The sequence below is a fragment of the Mustela lutreola genome, chromosome 10 (genome assembly GCF_030435805.1).
Source record: "Mustela lutreola isolate mMusLut2 chromosome 10, mMusLut2.pri, whole genome shotgun sequence".
Lineage (NCBI taxonomy): Eukaryota > Metazoa > Chordata > Mammalia > Carnivora > Mustelidae > Mustela > Mustela lutreola.
This window is the reverse complement of record NC_081299.1, coordinates 54,979,182-54,997,423: the sequence shown is the minus strand read 5'-3', so window position 1 is coordinate 54,997,423 and position 18,242 is coordinate 54,979,182. Positions and strand designations below refer to the sequence as shown.

The 18,242-nt window shown below is 40.1% G+C and overlaps 1 protein-coding gene across 1 annotated transcript in view; it reads left to right on the top strand.

Moving 5' to 3' along the window:
• The window catches only part of SLC35D1 (solute carrier family 35 member D1), a 51,876-nt gene that overhangs the window by 22,873 nt on the left and 10,761 nt on the right, over positions 1-18,242 (top strand). The window contains exons 9-11 of the mRNA XM_059135829.1: positions 1,685-1,752; positions 2,858-2,936; positions 5,921-6,003. Coding sequence (XP_058991812.1) covers positions 1,685-1,752; positions 2,858-2,936; positions 5,921-6,003 — 230 coding nt within the window. The remainder of the gene's footprint in view (positions 1-1,684; positions 1,753-2,857; positions 2,937-5,920; positions 6,004-18,242) is intronic.

Genomic DNA, 18,242 nt, shown 5'->3' with positions numbered 1-18,242 from the left:
TAAGAGCAGAATCCAATGAAATAGAAAACAGAAAAGCAATAGAGAAAAATCAATGAACCTAAAACTTGGAGGTCAATAAAAGATCAATAAAATTGCTCAACCATTGCCAATTGATAGGGACAAAAAGTGAGAATGCACAAATTATCATAGAAGGAATGAAAGTGGTATTACAGAGCTTGCATATACTAAAAGGATAATGGCATATTATGAACATTATGCCATAAACTGGAAAACTATCTGTGAAATGGACAAATTCTTGAAAAAAACCTAAAAACTCATTCAAGAAGAAATAGCATGAATAGCTGCATTCTACTAAATATTAAATAACACTACTTAATTAAAGAATTAGCCCTGGGGCTAATTAGCTCTGTTAAAGAGCTAATGGGGCTATTTAGCTCTGTTAAAGAAACTGAATTTTAGTTGAAAATCTTCTCAAAAAGAAAACTCCAGGCCTTGATCACTTTAGTGGATGATTCTACAAAATGTTTAAGGAAGAAATAATGCCAATTCTACATAAATTCTTTCAGAATATAGAAGAGAATACTTCCTAATCAACTTTTATGAGGCCAGCATACCCTGTACTGATAGTTGAAAAAAATTTCAAGGGCAGGGGGTGGATATTATAGTTTAAAAAAAAAAAAAAATCCTGCAATATATAAAAAGGGCACTATGTGACCAAGCTGTGTTTATCAATCAGGGATTAGGTTAGTTTAACATTTGAAAATCAGTGTAATTCCCCAAATTAGTAAGAATTAATAAGAAATTAATAAGAAATAGAAGAACCATGTCAAAAAATTTCCACCCCCTGCCCTTGAAGCTGGATAGGTTGGCAGAAAGATCAAAAGGTGGACTGTTTCTCATATTTGCTTAACAAACTGATATTGCAACAGAAATTATGTTCTTGAGAAAAAAAAAATTCTCCATCCTGGATGGGAAATGAGGTGATCAATGCACCCTTTCATTTCTCTTCCTTCCTTTGCGTTTGGCTTAAAAACAAAATGGCAACAAAACCTTGCTTTCGGGGCACCTGGGTGGCTCAGTGGGTTAAGCCTCTGCCTTCGGCTTAGGTCATGATCTCGGGGTCCTGGGATCGAGCCCTGCATCGGGCTTTCTGTTTGGCGGGAAGCCTGCTTCCTCCTCTCTCTCTGCCTGTCTCTCTGCCTACTTGTGATCTCTCTCTGTGTTAAATAAATAAATAAAATCTTAAAAAACCCCAAAAACCTTGCTTTCACCATCAACTCTTTTAAAGAGTAATTCTCCCTGGGTAGACTTCAGCTGAATTTGTGTAAATAAGGGTGCACTTGAGCTTTCACATGTTACGGGGAAGAAGTAGGTTTTAATGTTTGAGAAAGCTTTTAATCTAGCCATCTGGGTGAACTTCTGAGATTAGCCAGACATGGCTTCTGCCTTCAAGCAAATATCTGTTTCTTCTAACCCAAGGAGAGAGGTACAAAATCTTCCTCACATTACATTTTAGAAAGAGAAAGCCTTCTGGAACTGTTTTTTGGGTTCAGCTCCATATATATGAGATTCTTAAACATCGCTGTCTATCCTGGGAGTGATGTAGGGGAATGTATACACGTGTATGTGTGGTGAGAGTGAGTACCCAGGATTTTGATGAAAGAACAGAACAGCTGATTTTGAGGGCCTGCTCTAAAATCAGATACTTTCTTGTGTCTTACAGGCAATGGATTTTGAAGGCTGGGCCGACACCCTCTTTCTTCTGCAGTTCACCCTCTCTTGTGTGATGGGGTAAGCCTTTGTTGCCTTGTTAGCAGATCGCTTTCCTAGAGAAGTTTGTTCTTGGGTCCTTTTGCTTCTTAGTATCCTGTTCTGTCTCTTGAGTGTGTCTGCATAGGATGATTAAAATTTCAGATTCAGGTGGTTTCACAGCCCTTGGGAATGTACCCTTAGGGCTACTAAACTAATTCCAAAGTCATGTTTCCAAGGATGGGGACAAGAAACTATTAACATAGGAACCTAGTATGTGATAAGCACTGTTATATTTCAAAATGCATTATTTATTTCTACATTGATTATTTGACACATATTTTTGTCCTCTTACCTGTGTGGAAGCAGTCCCGGAACTCAAGTAAGTTGTCTAAGTTTGCACAGTTAGCACTGGCAGCTTTTGACTTTGAGGCTGTCTGACTCTCTCTACAAGGTTGTCTTCCTCCTAGGAGAGTATATGTGGAAGGTAAGAAAAGGGTATCTGCTAATGTGCCTCTTCTCTTCACCTTCATATTTCCATGAGGAATTGTTTTCCTCAGCCAGTTAGTTTGGTTAGTATTTATGACTAGATCAGGCACAGGCTAGGTGCCCGGTGAGGGAGTGCTTCAAAGGAAAATTAACACGGTGCCTTGGTACTGAATCAAGCTCCGAGCCCTCGTTGTAAATCTCTCTGTTCCAACTGCTGCCAGTTAGTTGTTAAGTGAACCTATGTTCCCCCTCAAAGTAGTGCTAATTTGGGTTTCTTCCATCTTTCAGAATCTCCCTTGCCTCCTGTCCAGAGGTTGCATTGACCTCATGGGAGGTGCACTGCTGAGCCATGGTCTGTGAACTCAGCTTTCTCTCAGGGTTAGGTGAACTAGTGGGAATATGAGTACTCATGATTAGGAATGGTTGCAAGGTTTTGGTGAGGGTAGTTGGGGGAAAACACCTGGTCAGTAAATGGACACATGATTCTCTTTAATTAAATTAAAAAAAAATCTAAAGCTGCAGTACAAGCAGGGGTGAGGTGGGGAAAGCTCAGAGTCAGTGACTGCAATGCGCTAGCATGGCCAACGCTGTTTCTCTTGGCTGAAGATTGCTCTAAAGTAAGCAACCAGTTCTTAAACTTCTTCCTTCTCTGTTCCAGGTTTATCTTGATGTACGCCACAGTACTCTGCACGCAGTATAATTCTGCCCTTACAACTACAATAGTTGGCTGTATTAAAGTGAGTTGAAAAAATACTGTTATCTTTTGGGTACCTGCTTTATTTAAAAATTGTGACTCTAAATCTTGCTGTGGTCTAAATCCCTCATCCTTCTTTCCTCACAGATTGTCTTGGTTTGACAGATTGTGGTGCTGGTTTCTAAAACTATCTTCAAGAACTCAGGGAGGGCATAATCTCTACTTCCAGGCAACTTGGCTCTGGGGAATATAGGAAAAGGAGAATGGGTTACCTTAGAGTAGAGGAAGAGGAATTAGTTTTGTTTCAGACAGGATAGGTGGCTAGCTTGGGAGTGATAGGCCTGTCCCTTTAACCCCCAAAGAAAACTGTTCTGTTCGCTGCTTTACTGAGTTCTGGCTATTGTAGGGAAAGGATGCCTGCCAGAAGTTCATCAAGGGAGTTTTCCAGTGCATGAGCCAAACCTTAAATGGCCCACTTTTAAAAGCTGTGTCTGACATTTCCAGTGATGTCATTTCCTCCTGATCCATTTTATTTGAGGGAGGCTCATTTGTCTTCAGCCAGGGGAGCCAAGTTGACTTGAATATAGAGCTGAAGTTAGTGGCTTGATGCTTGAGGCCTCTTTATCTGACTTTGTGCTTCTAGTGCTTTAAGATCCAAGAAGCCACAGCATGCCTGATTTCCAAATGAATTAGCAGGGTAGGCTTGCCTTCTAAAAAAAGGTAAGACAGAGAGAGATAGGTCTGTGATCCTTTGGGAAATAGAATGCCTGCCCTTGGGACTTCCTTTCAGATTTCCCCATTTGTCAATAGTGAGGGAAGGAATTGAAAAGTTTTTACTGCCTTGCTATGTTTCCCTTTGCACCCCCATCAGTGGTGTCCACCTGCCCTCACTTTAAAAACTAGATTTGGGTTAAAATTTCAGGTCTGTGACTTCAAATCATGGAATTGGAGTGTTTGGTGTAAATAGAATTAGCTGTGTGAATTCCCATGAAGGCTAGAGGCGGTTAATCTACATTCAGGCCTGGGCTTGCTAAGACAGGTTTAGCCCCTCAAATTAGCTCTCCACTCTGTTTTGGTTTTGTGAAGTAAAGGCTTCAAGAGCAAAGTGAATGAATGGCTTGCCTCTTCAGAATAAGAAGAGCAAGAACATGAAAGATGGGCCAGTTGTTACCATGTTTTTTCCAAAAAGGATGCTGCCCAAAGGCCAGTATTTAATTTTAATAACCTATTACTTAGGATTTCATAGGGTACTTTCTTTATATTTGGGAGCATGGGGTACAAATATAATCATGGTCAGATTAACAGAAAGTTCAGTACTTTTCTTTTGATATATCCTCCTCCCCATCCAGCCCTCTGGATTTATTCTGTCCAAAGGGATCAATGTTACTTCCAAACCCTAGAGAGAGGGGGAAAAAATCGGTTTGTCTGATTAGTTTACAGCTGCTCTTGCTTCTCACTGTCTCGTGGCATTGCTGTTGAAGGCTGTCTGACGTCTTCAGACAGATGGGAGTATGCTGATGCTCTTGCCGGTTCAGAGTCTTGTGGTCCACAGTGCAGCTTCTTTCATTAGCCTCCCAGATCCAACCCTTTTAGCTCAGTCATTGTTCCCCAAGGGGCTGTCACTGGTTCTTGTTTCTCTGAAGCATGGTGGGAAAATTACTGAGGATACTTAATTACAAATGGCAATTCCTAGGCTCACCTCTTATACACTAAATCAGAATCTCAAGTAGAGCCTGGAAATCATCATTTCTAACAAGGTATATTAACGTTTGAGAATCACAGTCTGAATTTTGAGATACTAGTATGGTCTCTTCTGTGCTTGCTGGTAGGTTCTGCTCAGGGCATCACTGTCTTTTCCTGACTGATTTGAACGGCAGGATTTGGGCTGTCAGTCTTCTCCCTTTCTGTAGTTCCTGGGCACTTCATGGAAATGAACCTGCCATCTCTGCATCTCTGTGCTCTGAACTGATCCACACGTTTTCCCAAGTTACCTACTAGTCTTGTTTACTGTCTCATGGTATTTAATTTTGCCTTTTCCCCTCAAAATAATAAGAAAATCTGTTCCGTGGTAACTTGCTGTCTCCATCCTTAGACCTAGAAGAGGCTGACATAATTCCAAATGCTCTCTCAGAGGGCACGCCCATTATAAAAATAATTCTGAAGTTTCTTTTTGGCTTTTCAGCAACACTGTGGCACTTTACTTCTGCTTCGTAGACCTGATCTAGGCGAGCCCAGGTTCTAAAAATGTTTGTGACATTTACCATTTCTGTCAGCTGTCATAGCGGAGAGGGAGGTGGTGTCTTTGAATGTGAAAAGCGAGGAGGTTAGGGAAGAATTGACTAGTAACTTGAACTTTGGGAAAGTTTATTTCACCTCTGTGACCTGAAGATAAATAAAAGGGAGCTAGATAAGCAGATGTTTACACCTAGGAGTTTAAGGGAGTGAGGAGAAATAATTTTAAGTATGGGAATTTGAGATGACTTTTCATGTTTTTTTTTTTTTTAAGAATACAAAGAAGAATGTCTCTAAAAACAGTGTTCATGTTGGTAAACTCCCTGTCATCCCTTTTTTCCTTTCTAAAAAAGAGGTAAAGATGTTGATATGTGAGGTTTTTCTTCTTCACTTTCGCCTCAAAAGGCAATGGTTACTTCGGTGGGAGGAAGACGCCTTCTTGTCTAAGACTGCTAAACATGCATTAGTGCTTTCCACCCCTACAGACAGCAGTGTTTCTCTGTTTAGATTTACAATGTCAGCCCATACCGCGGGACACAGGAAGTTGATAATCTGGTGATAATTCTTGATGAAAGCATTTAGCTTTTGGAGGGCTAGATTGAGAAGAGGTTAATGTCCTTTCTTATTTCTTATTTCCTGCTACACTCATTATAGGATTGGTGGGTTTTTGTTATTGTCTATTTGATTTTGTATTTTAAGGATAGGTATTTGGGCCATTCTGTGGATGAGTTAATATGAACATTGAAAAATCTCAGTTAAACCTGTGTTACAGCATATTGCCATTTTTCTTTGTAGAATATATTAATAACTTATATTGGAATGGTCTTTGGTGGAGATTATATTTTCACATGGACAAACTTCATTGGCTTAAATATCAGGTAAGTAAAAATATTTAAATGTAACCACTTTGACAAGTGGGATTTGGATACATAAATAGTGTCATAGTAGGGGGCTATTTAATTGAAAATTTGTTCATTTATTAAACAATTATTGAACACCTACAGTATACTGTATTTTTAATGTCTTCACATACTGCTTTTTAAGAAATGGGGATAAGATGGTTCCGTATTTATGCACAGTATTTAGAGAATCTTTTCTGGAAGTTAAACCCTTTCTACTTACTCGCCTTCAAAGACAGTCTTTTACTTATTATGCTAGATGGCAGTACACTGTTCTCGGGTAAATTCAGGGCTAAAGAAGAGCAGCTCTATTAGAATTGCTGTATATGTGCCTGACCCTGGACATATCACTGGATTGCTTTAGTCCAGACTTCATCAGTGATGAGGGTAACTTGCATGAAAGATCCTTATTAGTTCCAGAATTAATTTCATGGCTTTAAATGCTGTATGTATGCTTAAAAATTCTCAGATTTGTTTTTGGGCCAGAACCCTGTCTTGAACTCCAGTTGTTTATCTTTCCTGAGCTTCAGTTTTCTTACGTGTTGGGAATGAAGATATCCATATCTCTTTAGAGTTGTTAGCATGAAATAATCTAATATAAAGTACCCAATTCACTGTTTGACATCTGTGCTGAGTAAATATCAGTTTCTTTCATTAATATTTGTGAGAAAGGGCCAGGATATAAGGAACAACCTGGTGGAACAGTTTTGACTTTGGATTCATTGACTTTGACTCCATTTCATTCACTTCTAAAAATTTGGATTAAAGAAGCACTATGGCATCATATAGACCTGACTCAGAGGTGCTTTGGTTTTCTCTTTGTTCCCTTCAAATAAATAACCTGTAAGGTTATTTGGCTTGTAAAGCCAAAATGAAGTATAATTTTCTGTTTGCATTTTCAGATCTCTGCAGTTCAAATCTCTCATAAAGTAACAAAGTTCTTACAGAAGCCTTAGGTATCTTTTTTCACATTGCAGGCTATTTAAAAAACTTTTAAAGTGTATGATATGTTGCAATGTTATGAAGTCTAACATAATTAAACAGTCTAACATAATTAAATCCAACATCTTGAAAATTCTTCCAGTAGAATTTCTTTTTGCATCAGGTAGTGCATTTTAGTTCTGGTTGAACAGTCTCGTTTTGCTAGCAATGTTACTTGATAGTGGTAATTATGATTATGACTGTCATTGGTGCTCTGTCCCTAGGTAGTATTTTTAACAATTTCTAATTGCTTTCACATTTTATTGTAATAAATTTTACATATCTTGTCATTTTAATCTCTCTTATTACAAGGCTGAGGAGAATAATTGATGTACTTAATCAGCCAAATTAGTTGCAGAGTTGGGATTAAAATCCAGGTGAATTTCCTTTTGAATACTGTTTCCATTACAGCATGCTTTTCAATGTTTGTAGAGAAAAGTATATATTAACTAATTTTTTTTTACTTTCTTTAAAATGAAAATTATGGTTTTATTATTTATATTTTTTTACTTCTTTTACTCATTAGTAAGCAGACTCACAGGTTGTGGACGTTCCTTTTTTTTTTTTTTAATGTAAAAACCAAATGTAAAGTGACTGTCATATTTCACTTTGGAAATGGTGTCAATGCATTTTTGGCTGACTGCACGTTGAAGGAGATCAGTAATTAAACCGTATTCTTAAAAGAATCTATGATGAGGGGCGCCTACGTTGCTTAGTTAAGCATCTGGCTTTTTTTTTTTTTTTTTGTAAAGATTTTATCTATTTATTTGACAGAGATCACAAGTAGTCAGAGAGGCAGGCAGGGAGAGAGGGGCAAGCAGGCTCCCTGAGGAGCAGAGAGCCCGATGCGGGGCTCGATCCCAGGACCCCAAGATCATGACCTGAGCCGAAGACAGAGGCTTTAACCCCCTGAGACACCCAGGCGCCCCAAGCATCTGACTTTTGATCTCAGCTCAGGTCTTGATCTCAGGGTCGTGAGTGTGGGCCCCATGCTGGGCTCCACCTTGGATGTGGAGCCTACTTAAAAAAAAAAAAAAAAAAAAGATTCTGTGATTAGACCCAGATACATCTAGCTTCCCTCCACCCTGCCTAGATTCTTTGTTTTGTTTTGTTTTTTAAGGATTTTATTTACTTATTTGAGAGAGAGAAAGAATGAGAGAGGGAGTATGCATGAGAGGAGAGAGGTGAACAGGAGAAGCAGACTCCCCACCAAGCAGGGAGCACGCCAGAGGACTTGACCCCAGGACTCCAGGACCATGACCTGAGCCGAAGGCAGCCGCCCAATCAACTGAGCCACCCAGGTGCCCTCTTTGTTGTTTTAAGAAAAATTTAAGTAGCCCTCTCTCAGGGCGCCTGGGTGGCTCAGTGGGTTGAGCCTCTGCCTTCAGCTCATGTCATGATCTCAGGGTCCCGGGATCAGGCCTCGCATCGGGCTCTTTGTTTGGTGGGGAGCCTGCTTCCCCCTCTCTCTCAGCCTGCCTTTCTGCCTACTTGTGATCTGTCTCTATGTCAAATAAATAAAATCTTAAAAAAAAAAAAAAAAGTAGCCCTCTCTCTGTTGTGATTCAAGTGCAAGAAGCAGGAAGTTTGTACTGAGCTACTCAGACTTCATCCACATTGATTCTGTGATTTAGGCAGCTTTTTTTTTTTTTTCCCTCAGTAGGGCTCTGCTGAGAGCCTGGCTGTCTTCAAGTCTTCTAAATGCCTTTTTCCAGTAGCCACTTAGTGAGTGCTCACCCCAGCCCAAAAGGGCAACAGCCAAGAGTAGGAAATGATTAGCAAATGGTGGTGACAAGAGCCTGCTTCTTTACTTCCATCAGTTGGTGGACTTGGCCTTGCCTTTGGCCTAAGTAATGTAACTTTTCCAGATAATGATATCATCATCCTTTAACTGCCCAGGCTAGAATTCCTAGAATCTCTGAGACTCATCTTCATCTGTGATTCTTTTTTTCCTTCCATTAAAAAAAAAGAAAAAAATATGGTTTAAGTACAGTCAGATTCACCCCCTTTCATGTAAAGTTCTGTGAGTTTTGACAGATGCCTACAGTCATGTAACTACCACCACCACATTCATGATGTAAAACAATTGTATTGGGGCACCTGGGTGGCTTAGTGGGTTAAGCCTCTGCCTTTGGCTCAGGTCATGATCCTTGGGGTCCTGGGATCGAGTCCCGCATTGGGCTCTCTGCTCAGCAGGGAGCCTGCTTCCCCCTCTCTCTCTGCCTGCCTCTCTGCCTACTTGTGATTTCTGTCTGTCAAATGAATAAATAAAATTAAAAAAAAAAAAGACGTTTGGGTAGTTTCTAGTTTTTAGCTGTTTTATATTAGCTGTTAAAAAACTTGCTTAAAAGTTTGTGAACATAAGTTTTCTTTTTTTTCAGTTTTTTATTTTTTATAAACATATATTTTTATCCCCAGGGGTAGAGGTCTGTGAATCGCCAGGTTTACACACTTCACAGCACTCACCAAAGCACATACCCTCCCCAATGTCCATAACCCCACCCCCTTCTCCCAACCCCCCTCCCCCCAGCAGCCCTCAGTCTGTTTTGTGAGATTAAGAGTCACTTATGGTTTGTCTCCCTCCCAATCCCATCTTGTTTCATTGATTCTTCTCCTACCCACTTAAGCCCTCATGTTGCATCACCACTTCCTCTTATCAGGGAGATCATGTGATAGTTGTCTTTCTCTGCTTGACTTATTTCGCTAAGCATGATCCGCTCTAGTTCCATCCATATTGTCGCAAATGGCAAGATTTCATTTCTTTTGATGGCTGCATAGTATCCATTGTGTATATATACCACATCTTCTTGATCCATTCATCTGTGGATGGACATCTAGGTTCTTTCCATAGTTTGGCTATTGTGGACATTGCTGCTATAAACATTCGGGTGCACGTACCCCTTCGGATCACTACGTTTATATCTTTAGGGTAAATAACCAGTAGTGCAATTGCTGGGTCATAGGGCAGTTCTGTTTTCAACATTTTGAGGAACCTCCATGCTGTTTTCCAGAGTGGTGCACCAGCTTACATTCCCACCAACAGTGTAGGAGGGTTCCCCTTTCTCCGCATCCTCGCCAGCATCTGTCATTTCCTGACTTGTTGATTTTAGCCATTCTGACTGGTGTGAGGTGATATCTCATTGTGGTTTTGATTTGTATTTTCCTGATGCCGAGTGATATGGAGCACTTTTTCATGTGTCTGTTGGCCATCTGGATGTCTTCTTTGCAGAAATGTCTGTTCATGTCCTCTGCCCATTTCTTGGTTGGATTATTTGTTCTTTGGGTGTTGAGTTTGCTAAGTTCTTTATAGATTTTGGACACTAGTCCTTTATCTGATATGTCGTTTGCAAATATCTTCTCCCATTCTGTCAGTTGTCTTTTGATTTTGTTAACTGTTTCCTTTGCTGTGCAAAAGCTTTTGATCTTGATGAAATCCCAATAGTTCATTTTTGCCCTTGCTTCCCTTGCCTTTTCAGTTGTTCCTAGGAAGATGTTGCTTCGGCTGAGGTCGAAGAGGTTGCTGCCTGTGTTCTCCTCAAGGATTTTGATGGATTCCTTTCTCACATTCAGGTCCTTCATCCATTTTGAGTCTATTTTTATGTGTGTGTAAGGAAATGATCCAATTTCATTTTTCTGCATGTGGCTATCCAATTTTCCCAACACCATTTATTAAAGAGGCTGTCTTTTTTCTATTGGACATTCTTTCCTGCTTTGTCGAAGATTAGTAGACCATAGAGTTGAGGGTCTATTTCTGGGCTCTCTATTCTGTTCCATTGATCTATGTGTCTGTTTTTGTGCCAGTACCATGCTGTCTTGATGATGACAGCTTTCTTTCTTTTTTTTTTTTTTTTTAAAGATTTTATTTATTTATTTGACAGAGAGAAATCACAAGTAGATGGAGAAGCAAGCAGAGAGAGAGAGGGAAGCAGGCTCCCTGTGGTTGAGCTCTCTGCTGAGCAGAGAACCCGATGCGGGACTCAATCCCAGGACCCCGAGATCATGACCTGAGCCGAAGGCAGCGGCTTAACCCACTGAGCCACCCAGGTGCCCCAATGATGATGACAGCTTTCTAATAGAGCTTGAAGTCCGGAATTGTGATGCCACCAACTTTAGCTTTCTTTTTCAATATCCCTTTGGCTATTCGAGGTCTTTTCTGGTTCCATATAAATTTTAGAATTATTTGTTCCATTTCTTTGAAAAAGATGGATGGTACTTTGATAGAAATTGCATTAAATGTGTAGATTGCTTTAGGTAGCATAGACATTTTCACAATATTTATTCTTCCAATCCAGGAGCATGGAACATTTTTCCATTTCTTTGTATCTTCCTCAATTTCTTTCATGAGTACTTTATAGTTTTCTGAGTATAGATTCTTAGCCTCTTTGGTTAGGTTTATTCCTAGGTATCTTATGGTTTTGGGTGCAATTGTAAATGGGATTGACTCCTTAATTTCTCTTTCTTCTCTCTTGTTGTTAGTGTAGAGAAATGCAACTGATTTCTGTGCATTAATTTTATATCCTGACACTTTACTGAATTCCTGTACAAGTCCTAGCAGTTTTGGAGTGGAGTCTTTTGGGTTTTCCACATATAGTATCATATCATCTGCGAAGAGTGATAATTTGACTTCTTCTTTGCCGATTTGGATGCCTTTAATTTCCTTTTGTTGTCTGATTGCTGAGGCTAGGACCTCTAGTACGATGTTGAATAGCAGTGGTGATAATGGACATCCCTGCCGTGTTCCTGACCTTAGCGGAAAAGCTTTCAGTTTTTCTCCATTGAGAATGATATTTGCGGTGGGTTTTTCATAGATGGCTTTGATGATATTGAGGTATGTGCCCTCTATCCCTACACTTTGAAGAGTTTTGATCAGGAAGGGATGCTGTACTTTGTCAAATGCTTTTTCAGCATCTATTGAGAGTATCATATGGTTCTTGTTCTTTCTTTTATTGATGTGTTGTATCACATTGACTGATTTGCGGATGTTGAACCAACCTTACAGCCCTGGAATAAATCCCACTTGGTCATGGTGAATAATCCTTTTAATGTACTGTTGAATCCTATTGGCTAGTATTTTGGTGAGAATTTTCACATCTGTGTTCATCAAAGATATTGGTCTATAGCTCTCTTTTTTGGAGGGATCCTTGTCTGGTTTTGGGATCAAGGTGATGCTGGCCTCATAAAATGAGTTTGGAAGTTTTCCTTCCATTTCTATTTTTTGGAACAGTTTCAGGAGAATAGGAATTATTTCTTCTTTAAATGTTTGGTAGAATTCCCCCGGGAAGCCATCTGGCCCTGGGCTTTTGTTTGTTTGGAGATTTTTAATGACTGTTTAAGTCTCCTTACTGGTTATGGGTCTGTTCAGGCTTTCTATTTCTTCCTGGTTCAGTTGTGGTAGTTTATATGTTTCTAGGAATGCATCCATTTCTTCCAGATTGTCCAATTTGTTGGCGTAGAGTTGCTCATAGTATGTTCTTATAATAGTTTGTATTTCTTTGGTGTTAGTTGTGATCTCTCCTCTTTCATTCATGATTTTATTTATTTGGGTCCTTTCTCTTTTCTTTTTGATAAGTCGGGCCAGGGGTTTATCAATTTTATTAATTCTTTCAAAGAACCAACTCCTAGTTTCGTTGATTTGTTCTATTGTTTTTTTGGTTTCTATTTTATTGATTTCTGCTCTGATCTTTATGATTTCTCTTCTCCTGCTGGGCTTAGGGTTTCTTTCTTGTTCTTTCTCCAGCTCCTTTAGGTGTAGGGTTAGGTTGTGTACCTGAAACCTTTCTTGTTTCCTGAGAAAGGCTTGTACCACTATATATTTTCCTCTCAGGACTGCCTTTGTTGTGTCCCACAGATTTTGAACCGTTGTATTTTCATTATCATTTGTTTCCATGATTTTTTTGAATTCTTCTTTAATTTCCCGGTTGACCCATTCATTCTTTAGAAGGATGCTGTTTAGTCTCCATGTATTTGGGTTCTTTCCAAACTTCCTCTTGTGGTTGAGTTCCAGCTTCAGAGCATTGTGGTCTGAAAATATGCAGGGAATGATCCCAATCTTTTGATACCGGTTGAGTCCTGATTTAGGACCGAGGATGTGATCTATTCTGGAGAATGTTGCCATGTGCACTAGAGAAGAATGTGTATTCTGTTGCTTTGGGATGAAATGTTCTGAATATATCTGTGATGTCCATCTGGTCTAGTGTGTCATTTAAGGCCTTTATTTCCTTGTTGATCTTTTGCTTGGATGATCTATCCATTTCAGTGAGGTGAGTGTTAAAGTCCCTTACTATTATTGTATTATTGTTGATGTGTTTCTTTGATTTTGTTATTAATTGGTTTATATAGCTGGCTGCTCCCACATTGGGGGCATAGATATTTAAAATTGTTAGATCTTCTTGTTGGACAGACCCTTTGAGGATGATATAGTGTCCTTCCTCATCTCTTATTATAGTCTTTGGCTTAAAATCTAATTGATCTGACATAAGGATTGCCACTCCTGCTTTCTTCTGATGTCCATTAGCATGGTAAATTCTTTTCCATCCCCTCACTTTAAATCTGGAGGTGTCTTCGGGCTTAAAATGAGTTTCTTGGAGGCAACATATAGATGGGTTTTGTTTTTTTATCCATTCTGATACCCTGTGTCTTTTGATTGGGGCATTTAGCCCATTAACATTCAGGGTAACTATTGAGAGATATGAATTTAGTGCCATTGTATTGCCTGTAAGGTGACTGTTACTGTATATGGTCTCTGTTCCTTTCTGATCTACCACTTGTAGGCTCTTTCTTTGCCTAGAGGACCCCTTTCAATATTTCCTGTAGACCTGGTTTGGAGTTTGCAAATTCTTTCAGTTTTTGTTTGTCCTGGAAGCTTTTAATCTCTCCTTCTATTTTCAATGATAGCCTAGCTGGATATAGTATTCTTGGCTGCGTGTTTTCTCGTTTAGTGTTCTGAAAATATCATGCCAGTTCTTTCTGGCCTGCAAGGTCTCTGTGGATAAGTCAGCTGCCAGTCTAATATTTTTACCATTGTATGTTACAGACTTCTTTTCCCGGGCTGCTTTCAGGATTTTCTCGTTGTCACTAAGACTTGTAAATTTTACTATTAGGTGACAGGGTGTGGGCCTATTCTTACTGATTTTGAGGGGCATTCTCTGAACCTCCTGAATTTTGATGCTCGTTCCCTTTGCCATATTGGGGAAATTCTCCCCAATAATTCTCTCCAGTATACCTTCTGCTCCCCTCTCACTTTCTTCTTCTTCTGGAATCCCAATTATTCTAATGTTGTTTCGTCTTATGGTGTCACTTATCTCTCGAATTCTCCCCTCGTGGTCCAGTAGCTGTTTGTCCCTCTTTTGCTCAGCTTCTTTATTCGCTGTCATTTGCTCTTCTATATCGCAAATTCTTTCTTCTGCCTCATTTATCCTAGCAGTGAGAGCCTCTTTTGATTGCACCTCATTAATAGCTTTTTTGATTTCAACTTGGTTAGATTTTAATTCTTTTATTTCTCCAGAAAGGGCTTTTATATCTCCCGAGAGGGTTTCTCTAATATCTTTCATGCCTTTTTAGAGCCCGGCTAGAACCTTGAGAATTGTCATTCTGAACTCTAGATCTGACATATTACCAATGTCTGTATTGATTAGGTCCCTAGCCTTCGGTACTGCCTCTTGTTCTTTTTTTTTTTGTGGCGAATTTTTCCGCCTTGTCATTTCGTCCAGATAAGAGTATACGAATGAGCAAGTAAAATACTAAAAGGGTGGCAACAACCCCAGGAAAATATGCTTTAACCAAATCAGAAGAGATCCCAAATCGTGAGGGGGGAGAAAGGGGATAAAAAGAGGTTCAGAAAGAACGAAAGAAAAAAAAAGAAAGAAAAGAATTAAAGAAAATGAATAAAGAAAAGTATAAAAAAGAAAAATATATATAATAATAAACTATTTAAAAAACATTAAAAAAGAAAAGGGTAAAAGTTAAAAAAAATTTAGCAGAAGAAGAGAAAAAAATGAAAAAGAAAAAAATTAAATTAACTGCAAGACTAAAAAATCACAGGAAGAAAACTGTGAGTTTCGTGCTTTGCTTTCTCCTCCTCTGGAATTCTGCTGCTCTCCTTGGTATTGAAACCGCACTCCTTGGTAGGTGAACTTGGTCTTGGCTGGATTTCTTGTTGATCTTCTGGGGGAGGGGCCTGGTGTAGTGATTCTCAAGTGTCTTTGCCCCAGGCGGAATTGTACCACCCTTACCAGGGGCTGAGTAATCTGCTCGGCTTTGCTTTCAGGAGCTTTTTTTCCGTAGAGTTCCGGAGGACGGGAATACAAATGGCGGCCTCCTGGTCTCCGGCCCGGAGGAGCTGAGAGCCTGGGGCCCCACTCCTCAGTGCGCCCTCAGAGAACAGAGCCCAGTAACTCCCATCTGCCTGAACACCGGTTGCGCTCCGAGCTCACCGAGCCTGCGACTGGTTCAAGTAACCCCTAGCTGTGATCTTACTGTCGCCTCTGTCTCTGTAGCCGGCTTCCTTTTTCCAATACCCGCAAGCTCTGCAACACCCCCGATCCTTCTGTCACCCTGCGGTACCTGAGGCCACGCTGACCCCGTGTGGGCTTCGCCCCGGTTTAGCCTCTGGAGCGATGTCCCTCAGCGGAACAGACTTTTAAATGTCCTGATTTTGTGCTCCATTGCTCCGCCGCTTGCCGGGAGCCGGCCCCTTCCCCCGGGGTCTATCTTCCCGTCGCTTTGGATTCACTTCTCTGCCAGTCCTACCTTTCAGAAAGTGGTTGTTTTTCTGTTTCCAGAATTGCTGTTCTTCTTCGATCTGCCGATGGATTTGCAGGTGTTTGCAATCTTTAGATAAGCTATCTAGGTGATCTCCTGCTAGCTGAAGTAGTCTCAGCCTGCTACTTCTCCGCCATCTTGACTCCGAACATAAGTTTTCGTTTCACTTGGGTAAATACCTAGAAGTGGAACTCTTAGGTTGTCTGGTAAATGTATGTTTAAATTCATAAGAAATTGCCAAACTATTTTCAAGAAATATCTGTACCATTTTGCATATCCCTCAGCCTCATATGATTCTATGAGTGGTTGCTCTACATCCCAGCAATTGGTATTGTCAGTTTTTGTTTTTTTAAATTCTAGACATTCTAATAGATATATAGTGGTATCTCATTATAGTTTTATTTTTTTTAAGATTTATTTGAGAGAAAGAGTGGGTGGGGGGACAGAGGGAGAGGGACAGAAAGACTTAGGCAGATTCTGTGCTGAATCTGGAGCTCTACACAGGGCTTGAACTCATGACCATGAGATCACTTCCTGAGTCATGGGACACTTAACTGACTGCGCCACCCAGGCACCCCTTACTGTGGTTTTAATTTCCTAATGATTCATGATGTTGAACATCTTTACACATGCTTATTTGCCATCTGTATATATTCTTTGGTAGAAAGTCTGTTCAAGTATGTTGCCCAATTTTTAAAAAATTGGGTTATTTGGGTTTTGGTTTTTTTTTTTTTTTGGAAAATTTTATTTTATTTTTTAAGATTTTATTTATTAGAGAGACACACAACCAGAGAGGGAGCACAGGAGGGGGAGTGAGAGGGAAAAGCAGGTTTCCTGCCTAAAAGGGAGCCCCCTGCAGGGCTTGATCCCAGGACCCTGGGATTATGATCTGAGCTGAAGGGAGACGCTTAACCGATTGAGCCTCCCAGATGTCCCTTAACCAATAGTTTTTATGTGAACTTGTACTGGGCATTGTGCTGAGTACTCCATACTTAATCTCTGTAACAGCCCTGTGAGATAGATCCTGTGGCTCTTCCATATGGTACAGGCTGAAAAGCTTGTACCATAGTACCCAGCTGGAAAGTATTCCATCCATGATTTGCCTTCCAGGTTTTCATTCTTAACCACAGTCTAGTAAATAGTGCGTAGATGAATGGATTAGTTTTATTTTCATAATCCCTTCATGATACAGCATCATACTGGTTACATACCTTTAAGGCAGCCTCCTTTAGGGCCACAAAACTCATTTTACTATAGCTTCTGAGGCCTCACGACAGTCTACACAGTCTCTGGAATGGGACATGGTGTAGCTTAGAGTAGTTTCAGAGCTGATTCCTGAGGCCTTTGGTCTAGCTAACTCTGCTCAGCACCATTCCCTCATTTGGGACTCCTTAGCCTCTTAGATGAGTTGCTTCTGGTTTTCAGACTGTTTCTCCTCCTGCCTAATTCCATCCTAGTAGATTTTGTTCTGGTTCCAGACTTCTCCTGAAGGTCATAAGCTTTTCCTTTGCTTAGTGATTCTCTCATTTGGAGAAAGAGAAGGACATGTTTTGTGCTACCAGTTAGTTGCTGCTGATGTAATCTCCACTAGGCTATTTATAGAATTATGTAACTGGCAGCTATCTCACTTGAGTAACTTCGAATAGGATCTAGGGAGGTTGGCTAGCTGTTGGTTATATAATAATTCCTGACAGAAGATCACCAAAATGGAAATGGCAAAAAATCTGTGTTCTGTTGCAGGACTGCCACGAGCTATTTATAATTCACCTTTTGCAACCTCAGCTTTTTTTGCTCTCAGTTTTTGAGCTCGAGTTGTCTATCCTAATTCTGCCACTAAACTTCTCTGTTTCACCTTGTGGGAGTCCTGTAGAAACTGTGCCCCATGCTCAGGGGGTCTGGAGTTATTTTGCAGGAGACTTATGACATTGGAAGGAACTTCCTCCTGGTATGGAAGATACAGAAAATATGCTGTCCTTTTAGTTTTGATGGGAGTCCTCCACCCACATCCTAAATTTTTTAAAGAGGCAGAAAAGCAAAAGAAGTACAGATGTAGGGTAAGAAATGGTAGATGGGCTGAAGTAGTTTGGATTCAGCCCCAAGTTGAGGAACAGTATCAGAGATGTCGAGAAAACAAAACAAAACAAAACAAAAAGCTCTTTGTGAATATGGAAGAGAATCTCCCTTTCCAAAAAACCAACACTAAACAATAAGACTAGGTAGAAAACAAGTTCTAGGCTTATATTCTTTTTTGTTTTCCTGTAACTTTTCTGTAGTGCTGTTTTTAAAACAACAACAACAAACCTATCTAACTGTCTGGGGCCTCCCCAGAATTCTGATCTTAGAGCGTTTGCCTGATTCATTCATATCAGTTAATAAGGCAAATGATACCCTTTTCACGGTCTGTGAGTTCCAAACAACATCACAACAGGATTTGGGAGCCTTTTATTTGTTTCTAAATTTATTCCTGGGCAAATTCC